This window comes from Manacus vitellinus, unplaced genomic scaffold (assembly GCF_001715985.3).
Source record: "Manacus vitellinus isolate BGI_N305 unplaced genomic scaffold, ASM171598v3 scaffold_16_pilon, whole genome shotgun sequence".
Classification (NCBI taxonomy): domain Eukaryota; kingdom Metazoa; phylum Chordata; class Aves; order Passeriformes; family Pipridae; genus Manacus; species Manacus vitellinus.
Window position 1 is genome coordinate 8,756,125 of NW_021939189.1, and position 19,002 is coordinate 8,775,126.

The following is a 19,002-nucleotide window of genomic DNA, read 5'->3' on the forward strand; positions in this document are numbered from 1 at the left end:
GGGTATGTGAGGGAGGGCAAGAGGAGGCTCTGTGGGTGGGTTAAATCACAGAGGAGTCAAGGTGCTTAAAAACTCTGTTAAAAACTCTGTTAAATGTTGTTCTCTAACAGCAAATTGAAATCTTGCCTACAGTTAACTGGCTAATCAGCTTCTAGGCAGCAAAAAAAGAGAGATTTTGCTCATTTTGCATTGGGACCGTAGCCCCAGTAGGATAGAATGGATATGAAATGGCCTGATTGCACAGATTTCATGCAGAGAGCTGGAAATGCATCGTTCTCTCTGGTGAGATTTGAGGTACAAATCTCTGGTGAGATTTAGAGGACTGTGTTTTTTCATTATGAGCAGGCACTTACTGGCCTAACATCCCCTGCCTCAGCCTCTGGAGGACTTCATTCAGGTTCTGTGGTGTTTTGAGTAAGGTTCACATCACCTGAAATATGGGTGCTTAGTCTGCACAGTCCTGTAGGATATGTCTACAGATAGTGTGTTGACTTCTTCTAGAGATTGACCTTCCTATGCTAAAACAGGAGGACTGCATTGTTCTCTAAACATTCTTGGTTGACAGAGATAGGAACCAAGATGCCTAATGTGCCTGCAGTGTGAGATGAATCTAGCTGGACTTACATCCTTACTATATCCCTCCTTCTTGGGAATTTCTGGTGTATTTGTTTCTCTCTTGTGCTGTTAAGTATAGATGAGTGTCATGGGATGAGGTATTTGGTCTGCAAACTAGACTAAAGGATGTTCTGTGTTGTTTATCTGCTGTTGTTTTATGTATGACTTCCTTCAGTAGTGAGGAGTGTGCCAACAGATTCTGTTCTTTAGTTACGTAACCAAATTTGACTTGAGGTGACTGTTGTGTGGACTTCCTTGGTCCTAGGTAACCAGCTCTCCAGTGTGCATGGACATGAATGGTATGTCAGTCCCCACTGAGTTCTTGTCTAGGCACAACTCTGATGGAGTCATCACCTTTGTCGACCCAAGGTGCATCAGCGTCATTGGCTACCAGCCCCAGGTCTGTGACCACTGGGAAGGTGGAGAATGGTTAGAGCTAATGAAGAGAATTCCATTTGCAAACATGAAATCTTTGTAGCTGATAATTCATACGTTATGCACTAAATGCTTTTCATTTTTCTTTGCTGTCCATGCCTCTGTAAAATGTTGTTTTCCCCTTTGGTATGTGGGATATCTTTTTATACCTTTAGATCTGATTAGAATTCTAACAGCAAAGTGCTCTAAACCTTGCACAGCTTTACAGTGAAGACATTTCTGTGATAGAAAGTTAACAGTGCTTGGAGAGAGTTTTAATCCTGTAGACCTTTGCTTCTGCCAATCTATTGAACAGTAAGCAAACATCGTTTATGGCATATATTTTCCTTTAGGCTTACATCTGCTCCTCTGAACAGGAGGCTAGTACAGAACTGAGCAGAATAGTAAATGAATTCCTGACTACCACAACTCACCCTCAAATAACTCCCAACAGTTGCAATTTAAAGGCAAAAATAATTTCTTGTTCATTTGTTTTTCAATTTATTTTGATTTTAGATAGCCTTATAATAACTATTTTTACAAAAATCAGTGCCATAAAATGAACTGTAGTAGAGAATGTCAGTCTCTTCAAGGCACCATTCCACAGTTATTAAAGAAGCACTTCAAAATTTTCTGTACATACATATATCTGTGCAGCAGTACAAATATAACGTAGGACATGATGCCTGCAAACCTTGTTTGTGTGATTCATCCCTGATTAACTGACTAGTCACATTAAGGGTGGTAGACCTGGATTACTTGCACATCTGCTCATGGATTTGGGTTGTGGTTTGGGTTTTTTACACAGGTTTATGTTTTGTTCTAGGATCTTCTGGGGAAAGATATTCTAGAATTCTGCCATCCTGAAGATCAAAGCCATTTGCGAGAGAGTTTCCAACAGGTGCTGTGTCCTGCTCCTTTTGTTCCACAATTTGTTATTTTTGGTACTATTTTGATTACAGAAGTAGCTCTTATGTTTAGCATCTCAAGGTATTCTGTTATGCAGGAGGAGTGCCAAGATACAAAACAATTTGTTGGTCAGTTTTGAAATTGGTTAAGCTGCATAATAAATGGTGCACCTGAACTGGTGCCCGATCGCATCAGCGGCGCAGGAGCAGTGAGAACACATACGCTGTTTTTCACTGGTGCCCAAATGATTGATTCCACTAATCTATCCAAGAGACAGTGACAGAGAGCTGCTGGATAATAACACACCAAACATCCCTCTCCAGTGAATCCATCCAGTGATTGCCTGGGGCTCAGCAGGGCTGACTAACTAACATTGAGTTAATGACTTGGTCCTCGCTCTGTTCACTGGAAGGGAGATCAGGCCTTGGAGGGCGGGCAGAGTGTCCCTGAACTCAGTTGCTGGGGACTTCCCTGTCACTACTCGCTGTTAGGCATGTGCATAAGTGATTTGCTGGATCATGGACCTACATGATTTGCTTAAGGTCATAAAAAAAGACAGCAGGAAAAAATGTAATTAGAAGTAAAAGCTCCTGTTCACTCAATCTGTGTCCAATCTATGAAAATATTGTGGTGTTTCTTTAGTGGGCAATTGCTTTTTGGGTATATTTTTGTTCAGTACAGTAGCAGTGTGATTAGGGCTGTTACTCCAGTCATGCAATAAAAGACTGAAGTAAACAGTTAAGCTTTGCACCAGGTGGTTTTTATTTCGAAAGAATGTAAGAAAGTAAAGTTAAACATTAGCCTTGAAATTTTTTGTGCTATTTTGTTTGTGTGCACTGTTTTAAGACAGTTCAGAATTTTCCCACCAGCACTCTCTGTACTTTATGTATTATTACAGAATTAGTGTTTGCTTAATCGAGACTTCAGGACAATAGATCACTGCAGTTTGTTTTATTATTGTTTCTTTGGCCTTAGAAATATCTTAATTAAAAAGGTAACTGTGATTTCAAACTCCTTTTTTTTTCTTTTTTTTTTTTTGACAAAAACCCTCTGTAAACTTGACACTTCTAATTTGCTGACAGTATCAGAACAAGGTTGGTGCATAACAGAGGAGGAAGGCAGGGTTTTGCAATTTTTGGTCAATTGCCAGTATCTGTCTCAGAGCTTTTACTTCCTTGGGAAGATAAATTCATTCATCAGGGTGGGAAAAATCAGGCCAAAATAAGATAGTCTCAAGGCCAAGACCAACAAATAGTATCAAAGGGTCCAGAACACAGCTATTGGATACCCAGTAGGTTACTTTTGGGATTGCACACTTTTATACCGGCTCTGTGGCTTTTACCCTGGGTGTGGTGGTAGAAAATTGCTGATAAAAGAATGTCACTCAGTGAACTCAAACTACAAAAGCATTACAAAAAACCAATAAAACCAACCAAGCATTTACTTCAGTATGATTTTGAACTTTCCTGGGCTTTGCTAAATCTTTTTGTGTCTTCTATTTGCACTCTTCCCATTTAGTCCTATATCCAGTTGATTAATTTGAAGTGCAAACCTCTGAAAAAACAAGGTTGGAGCATTTTTCTTAATCCAGTTTCTTGTCAATAAAGACAGAAGATAAATAGTAGGATTTCTACTTTTAGAAAATACAGGCTGCAGATAGCTAATAAAAAGTAAATTCCAGGTGTTAAGGATTAAGAATCCACGGAAAGATGTAATATTTATTTGCAGTAGACCTTCCCTTTCCTTCCTTGAGGCACCTCTGAGATAGCTTGGTGGAAAAGCAATAAAATGTAAACAGAGATAGTCCAGGAAAGTGCCAGCTGAATGACTTTAAACCATGAAAATTTTCTTCTGGCTTAAACCAAGATTGTTGGATGACACATGAAATGTGGTTACAGGGCCAGTGTGTGAGGATTGCTTTGAGTGTACTGGAGTTGGCAGCTTCTTAATTCTAACTTGGTGCCCAACTGTTGACTTGAACAAAACTTCAGCTACCAAACCCAGGATTTGAATTACATGTTGCCAGACACCTGAGTTCTTAGTTACAAACAAATAGACTGTCCATGCAAAGATTTTGCTCTCTTGTTTTCATTCATACTATTAGAATGGACAGTTGCTTATCAGTCTTCTCTCCCTTCAAACACTGGATTGCTCTTTTTTTCTTCTGAAAGCCCAAAGAAAGTGTTTATTGTTAGCACTTTGCCATCCTAGAGAGTCTTTTAGTGTGTTTGGTGGGGAGGAACCAACCCCTTACAGTTTCTAAAAAAAACCCCAAACAATAGACACCATTGTGTTTAAGCATTGTCCTAAATTTTGATGCTGATGTGTGATTTGGTATATTACATGTATGAATTGTATAGCTAGGTATCCAAGCAGAAAAGCAGTCAGTCAACGTTGAAATGGCTTTTCTTGTGGTCTTTTGTTTTAGCTGCAGTGATTGGTTTATGGTTTACCTATAAACATTTAAAAGATCCTCAGTTTGGTTTCTCTCGATAAGTGCTTCACATTAAACATTCTTAACGTTTCCCTGTTGGGAGAGCAACACGACCTGAATGATTGTCCTGTATTGAGTCTGTATTCTTTTTCTAAGCAGGCTGGAAAATGGCATTTTATATGACAAAGTGTGAGGATTTCATTCTGAAGGAAAAAGCTGCAAACACGAATAGGATTTTGTTTATTCTCTCCGCCTGCAGATTTCTCCAATCTGTCCTTGGCTTTCTGTAATTCAAGTTTAAAGCATACCAGTTGCTGCTGTTTACTATTCATTTACACAGCAGGTAGCAATCTCCTTTTATTAACCTTTCCAAATGGCTTTGCAGGTGGTGAAACTGAAAGGTCAAGTCCTGTCTGTGATGTATCGTTTTCGCACCAAAAACCGGGAGTGGATGCTGATCAGAACCAGCAGCTTCACGTTTCAGAATCCTTATTCTGATGAGATTGAATACATCATCTGCACCAACACTAACGTAAAGTATGTGCCTTCCCAGGTGCTCTGTACATGGTTTTTTAGCATTACTTTTTGCTGTAAAGCAGATTTTGATTTTTTGGTAGCCTGTTTCTAGCTACCTTTGTTTCTGTATAACAGTAAGTCTGTAACAGGGTTTTTCTGCATCATGGGATCTCACAGTGTAGCTGTTTCTCTGTGTCATTATCCTGAGATGCTTCCAGGGCCTGGCTGCACTGGGGGGAAAACGTCACTTATCTGTTATGTCATTAAACAAACCCATTGATCTCGGTCCAGGCTGCCTTAAACTAGCACAGAGCTTCCAGCAGCAGGCCAGCTGTCCTGATACTGGAGGAAGGTTAGTCTGATTCCGAAGCCAAAAGAAAATTCTGTGTCCATGTTCATTGTGATCATACCATTCTGCAGTCCTGGCATCTTCTGCTTGAGCTGTGTCTACTCTTATGACATAATGAAGCTGGGAAAATTATTTCCTAGTAGACTTGAGTGAGGAGGGTTCCTGGAATTCAGTTTAGGTCTGTGGAATATCCCCAAACATGGGGACAATCCAATCCGTATCTTAAAATGGAAATGAAATCATCCTGTCTTTGCATTACTATTTTCGAAAATCTGTCATTTGGCTTCTTAGGAGGAAGTCATCCTCGGAGTATGATGGAGGTTTGTCACTGTGGACTGAGCAGAGATGCTTTTGGAGCCTCCTGAGTTCTCAGCCAGTAACTGCAGAAGTTAATCTGGCCTCAATTGCTTTGTAGTGTGGGGATTTTTTTAATAAATGTTTCTTCTTTCCAGTATGAATTTAATGTATTCCTAAAACTCAGTCTGCTTCTGGTCTGACCAGAGGTTTTTTTGCCAAGTTTTCAGCTGTGAGGAAATTACTGGTTTTAAGATCTCAGCCTGTTAGACTGTATATCTGAAGTGCTGAATGAGCAGTCTGCTAGTGGAGATGCCTGCTTATTGCTTCGCAGCAAAACCAAACCCCTGGGGCTTTGGCATTTGAGCTTGGAAAGCTAGTGAGTGCCCCTGGGTGTTCCTTGTCCTGCTCCTTTGGACATGGCACATACCTGAACTGAAAGGACCGTGCACTCACTTACATCACAATTGTTTTGCTCATTTTTTTTCTCTGCACACCTGAAAAGTTGGGCTTAAACAACTGAATAGTTAAGTTCATTGAAAACAGGAAAACGTGTCTTGAAAAGACAGCTAAATATCTTACTGTCTGCACTGTGCATCAAAAGAGATATTTCTGCATTTCTGCTGTCCCATAATACTTTTCCAAGTAATTTGTATATGCAAAAACAGTCCTGCAAAGTAAAAAAAAACGACTTCTGAGATTTGTCCCGGGCTGGCTTAATTGTGCTTTGTTCCCAAGAGGCCACAGATGAAAAAGTGGGGTTGGAGACTTACGCTGTGTTGACTCTGGGAATGCTTTTTTCTGAGCCTGCACTACACTGTTCAGCTTGGCACTGCAGCACTCACTGTGAGGAATAGGACAGTGCCAGCTCCTGGCTCTGGTTCCATCTCTCTTGCTAGGTTTGAATAACAACCCAGAAATGCTGACCTAATATGGAAGTTGCCTGCTGCTACTTTGACAGAGGATGTTCCCTCTTTCCTGTCATGTTGAAAATGTTCTGAAATGGGCAAGATACATCCCATTATATGTCTGCTTTTGAATAGTAGAAAGAATGCATTATTCAAACTGGTTTTGTTTTCCCCCCCCGTTCTCTCCCAGTTCTCAGACAGATTTCCAAAGAGAACTTACTGTAAAGTATTGATGTTCCTGCCTGTATCTGGTTTTATTTTCTTTTATTTTCACATTTGGGGTCATGTTTTGACTTATGATTTCCTAGCTGCCTTGGGGAGTTGTACGTCACGGTGACTGGTGATTTCCGCCTTCTCACTAAGCTCCTGCTGGGACTTGTGGTTTGACCCCATGTGCGTGGCCATCCTTACGTGTCACTGGAAGTATCAGGTGCTCTGGGTCCAGCAAGGTGCTTCCCATGCAGACCAGGAAGGGCTGCCTGCCTCTGCCCAACTGAAGGCAGTTCTACACAGAGATGTATTTTGATTTACCTATTGCTGTGATAACCTGGGCAGCTTCATAAAATACAGGTTTGAGGCAGTTATAAATTCAGCATGAAATTGTAAAGACAATGTAGCTGAAAGATCTAGGTTTAAATCAGTTGGTCAGTGAACAGCATTTTTGCAAAAGACTGTAGAGGGCAGTGGTGGTTCCAGTTGTGGAGGGATTAATTGATTTTTACTTTTATTTGTTGGCTTGGTTTGGTTGTTTTGTTTCTTCTTTTTTCTCCTTGTTTTTAATAAAGATACTCCTTTGAAGCTTCAAATAGTCAACCTTCCAAGCTTGGTTTTGGTACAGAAGGATAAGGAAACATTAGGTTCAAATGTTCACTTAGTTCCTTGCAAAAAAAGAAAAGAAAACTTCTCTCAGTTTCACTTGGGTGTAGGCATCCAAGAGAAACTTCCTGGAGAATTGGAGCATTTAACGTTTTGCATTTGTGCTGTGTTCGGCTGAAAAGAGAAGTCCCCCATTTGGCCACGTCTTCCTGTGTAGTTGGGACTGTTTGATTTCCAAAGAGAAATAATAATTATGATCAGCGTTTATTTAATATACAGATAGAGCAGTGTTTGAATGAAATAATGTCATGGTGACAGATTATGTAATATATTTTATATATATGTATATATCTCTCTCAAAATAAAGAAGAGACGTATTTTTCTGACCTTCATATAAATTCTGATGCTTCATTTTTGTAAACCTCAAAATCACACACTGTGTGAGTTTATGAATCCTGTGAGTGAATTTATGAATCCTTGAGTCCTGAGTCTCAAGACCTTCTCTCTCGGAGTGAGCTGGCACAGGTCCCTGCTGGAGGCAGCCTTCTGGATGAAACAGCCTGCACTTTGTGGGAGAGATGCTTTCTGTTTCAGATTCTCTGGGCCAAACAATAGAGCTCAACTATTCTGATAAAAATCCAGCCTGTGGTAGTGGTGGTAGAGACTTACTTTCTCATGATCTCGTGCCATCTGCAGGCTCCCTGGTCCTGGTGTTAAACAGACCCTTTCACTGGGGTAAGTTGATGCTGTAGGCTAAAAAGGGAGATACTGACAATTTCTGAAAGAGGATTTTGCAACAGCATCCCCAAGGCTTTTACTACTCCACTTTTGTCCCAACCAGATACAGGAAGCATGGGTGCCTCTATTACATAAAAAGAGCTTGGTAGGGATACAGTAGCATTGTTTCTTTCCCACCGTAGAAACTGTTAACTTTAAAGTTTTTTAGTTATTGTGATACCTGGAAAGGGAACTGGTGAATTCAGTGTTCATAGAAATTAACTCATCAGAAATCCTCTCCAATGACAAAAGAGCTTTCACAGCATCTTCACTTTTCCTCCACATAGCTTTACTGAAGTAAATTTGAATTAACTATCAAGGCCTTTAGATTCGCTGAACCATTCCTTGTTCAAGCCAAGAGCTTTCCCAGTTTCATACTGAACATGTAGGTGAAGAACCCTCTGTTGACCCAGACAGTACCACCTCACTTGCTGTGCTGGATATCCTGTAGAGCCAGGAAGTTTCTTTTGTTTACTCCTTGAACCTGTGAAACTGAAATTGAAACCAGGGACAGTTTGGGATTTGGTTTCAAAGTGAGAAGACATTCTGAGTTTTGCCCAAACTGGTGCTAATTCCTTGTTTCTGTATCATTTTTACTGTCCAGCAGTTGGGTGACTGAAGAGACCTGCCTGTGTTGGCTGTTCAGTCACAAGGGTGGTGAGATGGCAGGGTCTGAAGCGGCCACCACAGCACTGCTCAGCTCTCCCTGGTCAGCTGCTCCAGGAATTGCTGCACAGTTTCTTCAGGTTTCAAGCATCATTTAAACTATTTATGCTGTAGAAGCCAACAACAGCAGAAGATGCTAACCTGGCTTTGCATTTCAGTCTTAATTAAGTACAGCATAGCTTGCACAGAGTTCAGTAAAGATACACACAACTGTTTGGTTTTTATAGGAAATGGATTTGGGAGGTTGTTCCTAAGTTCAGTGCTGTTAACATGATGTGATGTTTATATTGTACTGCAGCTTAATGAGTATTAGAGATGAAAGATAGAGAAGGGCAAAGGAGCACTAGGTTAGAGAAGTGCCTACAAAACAGATGACTGGTAAGTGTGCTGTTTTGTTTGGCTCATTTGTATGTATAGGGCTGAATCAAGAAAACATACTTTATAAGGAACAGAGGAGACCTAATGTGCTGTTTATTGACACACGAACCAAGTTGGTGGTAATAAAAACAAATGAAACAGTGTAATTAGCTTTCACGTTAACAACAGGATTTAATGGGTGTTTATTGTCCACAGGGTGGTATTTAGAAACTTCCCCATAGATTCCCCATGATTAAATTACCTCCCATAGTTCTGTTGGAAAAGTATGCATTTTATGCTTGTGAACAAAGAATGTCTTTGCATTCCAGAGGTAATTTTCAGGAATTTTCTGTTGGCTAAAATAATATGGAAAATCCATGGCTCCCTAATGACCTGGAGGACTGCCTTTTTTTTGCATCTTGCTCCTAGGACAAAAGTGATTCCCTGTATTATGTGTTCTTGCACCCCAAGGCTTGCAGAAGGCTTTTTGCCATCGCCTCCGATCTGCTGTTTGTTGCAGGTCACAGATTTTTGTCCAATTTACCATGGAACCTCGTGGCTGAGCAAAGTGTCTTCTGGAAAAGCATCAAGGGATGGAAAAATCTGTTACTTACTTCGGTAGCTTGTTTGAGTGATTTCACACATTCCCATCAGTTTGTGCCTAATTTGTCATTTGCCTTTGTCTGCCAGTTTTTCTCTCGGCCCCTTGACATTTGAATCTATCTAGTTCAAAATTTAAAGGAAGATTTGGATGAAAATCTAAAATTTAAGCAATTTTCTGGAGTTTCAAATCCATGATCTTGCTGTTTTGTAAAATCTCATCTATTCCCACCTGTCCCATTATTGTGTCTCCTTGGGGAATACCCACATAGTGTGTAATTCCAGTCTGTTGGGTGATTTTTCCTTCGGAAGGAGGCAAGAAACAGAAACTGTGAGCACTGTCAAGTATCATTTGCAAGTATCAAATCCAAGCATTTTGTCAGTTCAACTCCAATCTTATCCTAATCTCTGAGCTTTAGCATAATTTGGGGGGTTTATCTTTTTTGCTAACTGAGCAAAGAGCCCAACAGAGATAAGTGTGCTACCAGTGCCAGAGGTAATCTTGTTCATTGGGACCAAGCAACAGAAAGCAACTGTTAATGGAAGGTACAAAACATTTGGATAACTTTGCAGCTGCTGAGGTGTTTGTCATTAGAGAAGCAGTCTCCCTTGAGACCTGCAATGCCAGCAAGCATTCTGTTTGTCTCAGGAGGATCAGAGAAGGGGTCTGGTATATTCATCATTAACATGAGAAAGGTGATGAATTAAGAATGGTGAACTCTAAAAGTCTTTATAAGGAGGTTGTGTTCTATCCTCCATTACTTACCCACCTACATTTCTGTGCTATCACAGCAAAATTCTTCCTATGCCTCGTTGCATTCCTGTGGTGGAGGCTTTCTGAACGAGAAAGCTGTAAAAACAGATGAATCTCACAGGAAAGGATTTACTAAATCACCTGAGAGACATTTCACTGGGAGTGTAAAACAGGAGACCATGACTATTCCTTTTTGTATCTTAGCTGGGTTTTGTAACAAAGTCATTTTGTCCCCCCTGCAGACAACTTCAGCAACAGCAAGCAGAACTCGAAGTACATCAAAGAGATGGGCTGTCATCCTATGACTTATCTCAGGTGAAATTCTCGTGTTTTTCTTTTTGTGCCTCTGATCATTTAAAATGTAAAGCAATGGCAGATTTCAGCAAAACTAAAACTACATTGTGACTGTCCCTGAATTGTTTTTGTCAAATACAGTGGAGGGAATTACCTTCCTCTCTGTATCTCAACAGGTGCCTGTTCCAAGTATACCACCTAATGTTCATGAGGGTGGAAAGTCTGTGGAAAAGCCTGATGCTATCTTCTCCCAAGAGAGAGATCCTAGATTTGCTGAGATGTTTGCTGGAATAACTACTTGTAAGTGAATGTCTCTGGTGTTTAATTTTTAATACTATGTTAAGCTTGGTTACATGATGTGGAACACAGCTTCAAAAGAATGAAAAGAAACTACATTGTGGCAGAGAAATTTGTAAGCAGCAGCAGTCTTGGGGGACATTTCCTGGCATTTGCATTTAGTTGGTGTTTCCCCTAAAAATGATAGGAATAAATTCAAGGAGGGAAGGACAGATTTTATCACCAGAGCTACCTGGTTTTGCTTCCCTTTTCATTTCACAGGAAAACACCTTGAACAGTGTTCATAGATATTAAACATACTGAACAGATCTTGCCATTTCTAAGTATGTATTTTCTTTCTTAGAAAGCCAGTGAGTTCACCTCTCTAAATAGGGATGGATTAAGAAAGTTGCCATATAGTCTTAAGATAGACTTGCAGTTTTTTGTCAAATCACCAGCTTTTGCAGTGATGCTTTCAGAGGCATATGCCTTGAAGTGTAATAAGATACTTGTTCTCTGGTCAGTTGAGGCATCTCCAGTCACGTTACCTGTCAAAGAGTCCCTGCTCTTTTTCCCACAACTTTTAAACTTGTTGGCAAGTTCTTCTAAGAGTGATAGGAGTCTCAGGAACAGTAGGTTTTTCTATATTTCTTGAAAATTACTGTGAGGGCAGAGTCCTTACTGAGTACCCTCACCAAAGGATTTCCCAGCCCTGTTCTAAGAGGTAACAGCCAACCTGCCAGTGGGAGAGATGTACCTGACTCAAACTAGCCCAGCCTGTGCTGCCTCTGGCCCTGACAGACAGAAGTCATTGAGAAGACTGGCAGCTGAAGGGGTCATCTGAAATATATCTGTAGGAAACCAGGCTCATTAATTCCACTACTTGTGGAAGAACTCATTGGTTGTTTATTGTTCTTAACTGTCCTCACTGAAAAAGAGAAATTTTTACATTTGTTTTAAATAAATCACTGTGCAAGTGTCACGCAGTGCACAGAGGAAACGACCCACAGGGTTTGACTCCAGGGGTGTTGGGAGATGACCTCACTGTGTTGGTTTCTTATGTCTGGCTTGGCCTTTTCAAATGGAGAAGGCATTGTAACTGCAGGATAGACCTGATACTGTGTCCTCCTGTTGCTAGGACTTTTCTGTTACTCCTGTTCATCCTTGTCTGTCTACTCTAACAGTGAAGTCAACAGCTGAGGCCATAAAAGGGGTCCATTAGAAGGTAGCAAGACTCCAACCCTAAACACCAGAATATGTTTTTCCAAGCAAGAACATACTGCTTTGTGGCTGCCTTGTTGGCTCTTTTTCAGGCAACTCTCAACTGTTTGTGAGGAGGGGTTAGGGTTAAGGGTGTAGCAAGCTGTGAAGTAGCTGGGAGGTTATATTCTTGGAAATGCCATTACTCTTTTCATTCTTATCAATTTACAGGCTGTGCTTTTTTTGGGACATTCTCCCTGTCTGAATTTCTCATGGAAGCTGTGATCAAGGTCTCCTCTGAATGATAAAAGATGGTTCACAGTTAGAGATGAGATACCCTGTCCAAAACCAATATTGACAAGCCTGCATGCTGCCTGCAAGACATTTGCATTATGTTGATACCCGATCTCTTTCTCTGCTACATTCTGTAAAAACATGAGTTGACACAGGGAGATTGCTGCCATTATTGCATGTAATGACGACACATCATTAGAAAACCAAAAGTTGGGAGTGGAAGCCTGGCTTTACTGATTCATGTAAATGCTTTGAAGCCCAGGATGGTGCAGTTTTTAGAGATATTCATTCTAGAAGCAGAAACACTGGTTCTACTGGGAGATGGGCCATCATTGACCAGTACAGTGGTGGAGTTTAGAGAGGAACAGGTAAAACATACACAGAAAAAAGTTTTCAGTGCTGTACCAAAGGTGAGAGCAGAGAACTGTGTGTAAAGTCCTGAGCAGGAATACAGCTGGGAGAGATGTGGGCCAGATTCAGAGGCTAAAGAGCATTCAGGGTAACTCAGGAAGGAGAATTAACTGCTTGCGATTAGTCCCCTTTGTCTTGGCCTCATCCTGTGGCACAGACCCTGGTAGCTGCCATGGCAACTCTGCTCCACTTGAGGAATTCCTGTTCATTTAGGGCACTCTCAATTTTGCTGGTCAGTTGTTCTCAAATATCTAAAGTACCCACAGGATTTTGGCTCAGTCTCTTCCAACCCTGAGAGTTTGGTGTCCCTGCAAAGAGTGACCTTAGAAAATGGGGCATCTCATGCAAGAATGACATTACTACATAAAAAGGAAAAATCATCTGCCCTTCTCAGAGAGATCCTGAGCCATTTTCAATTTTTCCTGCTACATACACAACATTCTCTAGATCTTGTCCCCATTTCTCCCTGTTTTTTTTGATATGAGAGCGTAGGTTTGCAGCCAAAACTCGGTGACTGTGCTGGGCAATATGTAGCTGCCGAGGAATTTTTACAAATTTCTAGATTCCAAAGGAAAAGCAATGGCAGCTTTCATCAGTGGCATGCACACTCCCTCTCCAAGACTCCTGTGAGGTAATTCGAGGTGACTTTTTTCCTTGGGAAGGAAAGCTGGTGTGTGTTGGAGGCCTTTTTCTGAGTCACACTCAGAAGGTCTCTAAAAGCTAGTGAAAACAAAAAAATACTTCTGTTACTTGTGAATTGACTGGGCCTTTTGTCCAGGAGAGCATCTTGTGAAATGAGTGGGAATCTGAAAGGATCAAAGGGGAAAATGAGGAGGCAGACTTGATTCCTAGGCCTGTCAGGTGTGTAGCAACAAATGGTTGCAAAACCATCAGCGAGTTGCAGGGTGTTTTGTGCTTGGAGGGAAGGCTAAGAAAGTGAATAAAGGATGGTGGAGCAGACCTGGAAATTATTTTAAGAAAAGTAGTAGTAGTGAGATTTCCCTGGGCTTTGGAATAATCCAGTGCCAACTAATTAAATTAAGGGACCAAATGATGCTGTTCACCCAACCTCGTTTCATTCAATTAGAGATTGATCTCCAGTTGCCACATTAAGAGTAGACTATAAAAGTTAATGGCATCTTCTTTTGTGTGTTATTCACTACACTGATTTGTCTCACATCCCACTGGGATTCTTGCATCCTATTTCATGGCCCCCTCAAGCCACATATAGGACAGCAAAATCCTTGAGAGACCAGTGTTTTGCCTTGCTACGGCTCAGGTGTGCACTACAGCTTGTGGCACTCGACACCTGTGAGACTGAGATGCAGGTGGGGGCTGCAGGACCACCCAGGTTCTCAGGTGGTCACCCTGAGATGTGCCACCAGGCTGCCTGGGAGGTGGGTGCTCCTCTCCAGCTATCCCAGGGGAAGCAGATTGTCACCTGGTCAGGAGAGAGGCTTTTTGGCACCGTTCCTTGGGTCGCTTAACCCAGCAGGGTGGGGGCCCTCAACTGCTACCTCAGTGCAAGCAGCCTGTGATAACAGCAGTGGCCCTGGGGGGAGTTTCCTGGTGCCAGAAATGTACCCTCACCTGAGGCCACTCCCAGGTAGCCCCAGAGGTGCACGTGCATCAAACCTTCTTCAGACCATGTTTCATGTGACATTCCTCCATCCCCCTGAGCAGACCTCACATCTTTCTTCCAGAAAACCTTTGTTCCCCTTCCAGTCTGTAGCTGGGACCTGGGCACCCCTCACTCCCCACTTCAGCCAGAGCTGTGCTCTGTCTCACGTTCCTGCCCCTGCCTGCGTGGTCAGGAGCAGCTTTTAGCTTCCAGTGGGTCGGGGCTGTGTGGCCAGAGGGCACGTCCCAGTGCTGTGTTCCAGGCAAACAATGGCATTAATGAGGTATGGCCTGTGAGGAGGGTATGGAGGAGACACAAACCAGCTGTGCCTCTGGTTTCACACTGAATTGTCATACAGCCCTTTTGTGTCATTCCTAATGTGTTCCCCAGGGCTTCTTCATAAAGCTTTAAGAAGGAAAGAAAAAAATTTTCTCATCCCCTAAATTAATTTTTTTCTGTGCACTGTTTTTCTTTTGTAGCAGATAAAAAAATGATGGCCTCGGCATCCACAGCAGGAAACCAGCAGCTTTACTCACAGGGAAGCCCCTTTCAGCCAGGACACTCTGGAAAGACTTTCAGGTACTTAGTCCAGATCCTGAATGTATCAGTTTCTGTCTGAGAGTGGGGGGCTGCTCCCCTTCGATCTGATGGAAAAAAAAACCAACCTAAGGGTGTTCTTTATGTGAATGAACTTAGCTGTGTCTGCACTTCCCTGCTACGTGGTGTCTCAGCACTTAAACTGGGTTCACAAGCTGGGGTGATTTGGGTATCTCAGAATTATTGGCTGGTAAGTAGATACTTTTTGCTGTGATCATGTAATTGGAAAAAAGCTAAGAAGCAACAACAAATCCTGAAGGGAAATAAATCTGAGAGGTGGTGGAGCAGGCTCAGAAATCTGAGGAATATTCAACCAAAGTAGGAAGGTGCAAAGATTTGTTTTGCACTCGCAGCTGTCAGTACTCCTGCAGCCTGCCTTGAAGGGCATCAATGTGGATACCTTTCCAAAGGGAACAGAGGGATGCTGCATCCACAGTCCCAGGTCACGACTGGGACACAGGCATGAATAGTTTTCTAAGGCAGCTCCCAAATACACATAAGATGGCAGTCTGGCATTTTCTGAGGCATTTTTTAGTTATTCTGTGTGCCTGTCATTTCCAGTCACTTTCTGAGAGTGTGGTAACAGCGATGCTATTTACCTTAGTGCCTTTTGGTATCGCTCTGGGATTGTCATACTGGAGTTTCATTCTCCTATTCAGACCAACCAAGGTTGTGGAAGTGAAGAAACAGCCATTCAGAGCCTCTCAGTTCCAGGAACTGGAAAACATCTGCAAATGCTGATTTTATTTAAACCAATGTATTCTTAAAGTTATAATTGCTAATAATCTCAGTGGGGAGAAATAAAATCCCCATGCGTGTGTTTTCCAAATTAAAATCAAGAATAACTTGGGGGGATATGACAGTAAATTAAAATGTCTTTTAATTGGATATTGTATATTACCGGATAAGACTTGGCATCTTGGGGTTTGGCATGTGTTTTGTTTGTTTCTTTTGTTAATTCCTGATGTTTAACTATAGCTTTTTTCCTACTACTGTTCTGTTACATCTTACATCAAACAGTGGCTTGCACTTCTGCCAGCATTTCCACCCTCAATGAACTGTCCTCCTTGAATAATCTCCAGCCTGGCCCATTCAGTTACTGAGCCTGGGCAGCCTCTGGGCACTATTTTGCAGAATCCTGTTTTCAAAGTACATATTCCAGATATAATCTAAGCTCCTTAGATGATGGGACTTGCCAGTCCAGCTGAGAAGGCAGTAGGGCCAGCCCTCCCCAGCAGCTGCTCTGTGCTTCAGCCAGGTTTAGATGGACTTGCTAGTCTATGTTTCCCTCTTTGGAATCTCTGTGATAGTAAAAAATAAAAATTAAAAAAATAGAAAAACTCTACAAAGAATTTCTAAACACACCCTTTGCTTTTAGGCAGCTTAAGAAATAACTTAGAATAACAATGGCCATATTCAAATGCCTGCCACGTTTTGCTTACACTCTGGGAGGGATTCTGTCAGCCTTTTCCAAGGATTCTGATTCCAGCTTTCTCTCTGCTCAGTCCTGTTTACTTCTTTTCCCAATCTGCTCCATTCTTTCTCTGTAAGATTGTGAAAATAAACAATAGGGAAGGGGTTGGAGAAAAGAACAAACTGTTTCAGTTGATGCACAAAAGTGGTTTTGTATGCTGTGTCTTCATTTATATTCATTTATATAGCACATGTAAAGTATTGAATGTTTCTATATATAAAAACCCATTCACAATGTGTAGTTGTGTAGATTCAGTTGCTCAAGAATTCCATGAAAGTAAAATTAGGAAGCGTAACAGTCCTTCATAGAATTTTATTTATAATTAGGAATTTCTGGGTATTTCTCTGTAGTGAAATTCAGTAATTAGGGAACAGCTAACATATAAACAAGTTCCTCTGGAAATACTTTATTATTCCAAAGTTATTACATTAGTTTAACTTCCTGTCTTGATTATTCTTTTGCCTGAGTATGTAACTGCATGCTCTTCTTTAGCATCAGTTAGTGAAAAAAAGGAGTTAAAAGCCCAGCTTTTAATATATAACACATATTTCTTCATTTCCCAGGCAGGAAACAAATAAAGAAGTGCTTATAAGTATTGTCTTTTGTGCCCATCTTCATTTAGAGTGGCATTTAAGCAATACTTAAATACTGTTGACTTCAAGCACAAATTTACAATGAAGTACCTGCTTGAATACTCTCTGAAAGGAGGTTTTTTAATGTGTTAAATGCTAAACTAGCATGGGGCTAAGTGTTTATGCACTGTACGTGAGAACAATTTTATTCTTAGAAACCCTTCAAAGAGATTACTGAAGTCTAATTAAAAATAATTTTGCCCACTGTGTCTATTTGAACTGACATTTTAGAATACCAGTATGTTTCATAGTTTTTGTGATGGTTCCAAGTAATTTTTTATCAAGACAGATTGAATAATTCATTTTAATGTTACTGTCAGCATTTTCATATCTGGAATACAGATTGAGAATATGCCCTACAAATGAGGTTTCTGTTCCCTTAGTTCATCTGTGGTACATGTGCCTGGTGTGAACGACATCCAGTCTTCCTCATCAACAGGCCAGAACCTGACACAGATATCTCGCCAGCTCAACCAGAGTCAGGTGGCCTGGACAGGAAACCGGCCACCATTCCCAGGACAGGTATTGATTTAAATGCTTTATTTTCATGGTCAATAAAGATTTGCAATCTCTCTGCTTTTTACAAAAGAATTAGTAAACCCCATTTATAACGTGAATGTTATTAGTTTGTGGTTGGAGAGGAATCAGTACCTTCCTTCTGTTTCTTGGCAGGTTGTAATAATCTGAGCCAGCTGCCCTGTGTGCAACTGCACTGGATTTTGTGCTGACCTAAAGCCCAGGAAGGTCTTTGTCCTGCATTTGTTGTATATGTGCACTGGATGAAGTAAAAGAGGACAGATCTTCTGTTTTAGTATTGAGCCTGTGAATTAAATCTTTCTGGGACCAGAACAGCAATGTTACCCACAGTTATCAGGGTTGACAGAAGGAGCACATACAAATCCAGGCATGAATTCAGGGCAGAGGCTGCTCAGCCTGTTGCCCTTCCATTAGCACTGCCCAGTGTAGCTCACACTGTGTCGTGTGCTGGAGGAAACAGCACATACCTCCATCAGATGCCTTGTGCTTGTCAATGTTAGCCCAGAAATCACTTCCTGTTCTGTGTAACAATTAAAAAAAAACCTGTTTGAAACTCTGTTAGAAGACAGATAATATGAAATGGTCAAGTTTGATCTTAATAATGCTGCTCTTAATCACTCTTGACTTCCCATTGTTTGGTAGGCTGGAATGGCATGTTGGGGTGGGCACTAAGTAACTTTTCAGCAACTGAATTGTTTCCACATCAATCTCTGATTCTTCCCAGCCCTCAGTGTGCCATGATTATCTGTCACACCTGGTTAAGGAAATCCTGTCATAACATTAACTTGGTTTTTTTAAATGATATGGAGGGTGCTGAAAATGGCCGAAAGAAATTACCCATCCCTCCTACTGCACAAATTCTGTTCAAGTCAATGGAATTTGTGTGTGATTACAAGGAAATTGAAATTCATTTATCCATCTTAAATAAAGTAAAATAGAGTTAAGCCTTGCAGAAGTGACATGGCATGCTCTCACTGCCATTGTGGAAGCCTTTAGAAATGTGCAATTTCTTAGCTTGGAACTGAACTGAAGACTTAATATTATCTTCCTCGTGTTATGTGCCTGTAGGGATCTGTTTTAGTCCCACAGCTGCCCTGCATTTTTCCAGAAATCATAGAATCATCAAGTTTGGAAAAGACTTTTATGATCATCAAGACCAACCATTAATTCTTTATACATGTTCAGTTTGAGATTCATCTTTGTAATAGAGGTGAAGGATATCCTGGTTTTCCATATAGCTCTGATACAGAGTACATG

General features: G+C 41.1%; 1 protein-coding gene across 3 annotated transcripts in view; it reads left to right on the top strand.

Annotated features, from left to right (window-relative positions):
- The window catches only part of ARNT2 (aryl hydrocarbon receptor nuclear translocator 2), a 93,989-nt gene that overhangs the window by 64,879 nt on the left and 10,108 nt on the right, over positions 1-19,002 (top strand). For all 3 annotated transcript variants that reach the window (XM_029958723.1, XM_018069696.2, XM_029958724.1), the window contains 7 exons: positions 881-1,015; positions 1,856-1,930; positions 4,758-4,909; positions 10,652-10,724; positions 10,880-11,003; positions 14,985-15,084; positions 17,592-17,730. In XM_029958723.1, coding sequence (XP_029814583.1) covers positions 881-1,015; positions 1,856-1,930; positions 4,758-4,909; positions 10,652-10,724; positions 10,880-11,003; positions 14,985-15,084; positions 17,592-17,730 — 798 coding nt within the window. The remainder of the gene's footprint in view (positions 1-880; positions 1,016-1,855; positions 1,931-4,757; positions 4,910-10,651; positions 10,725-10,879; positions 11,004-14,984; positions 15,085-17,591; positions 17,731-19,002) is intronic.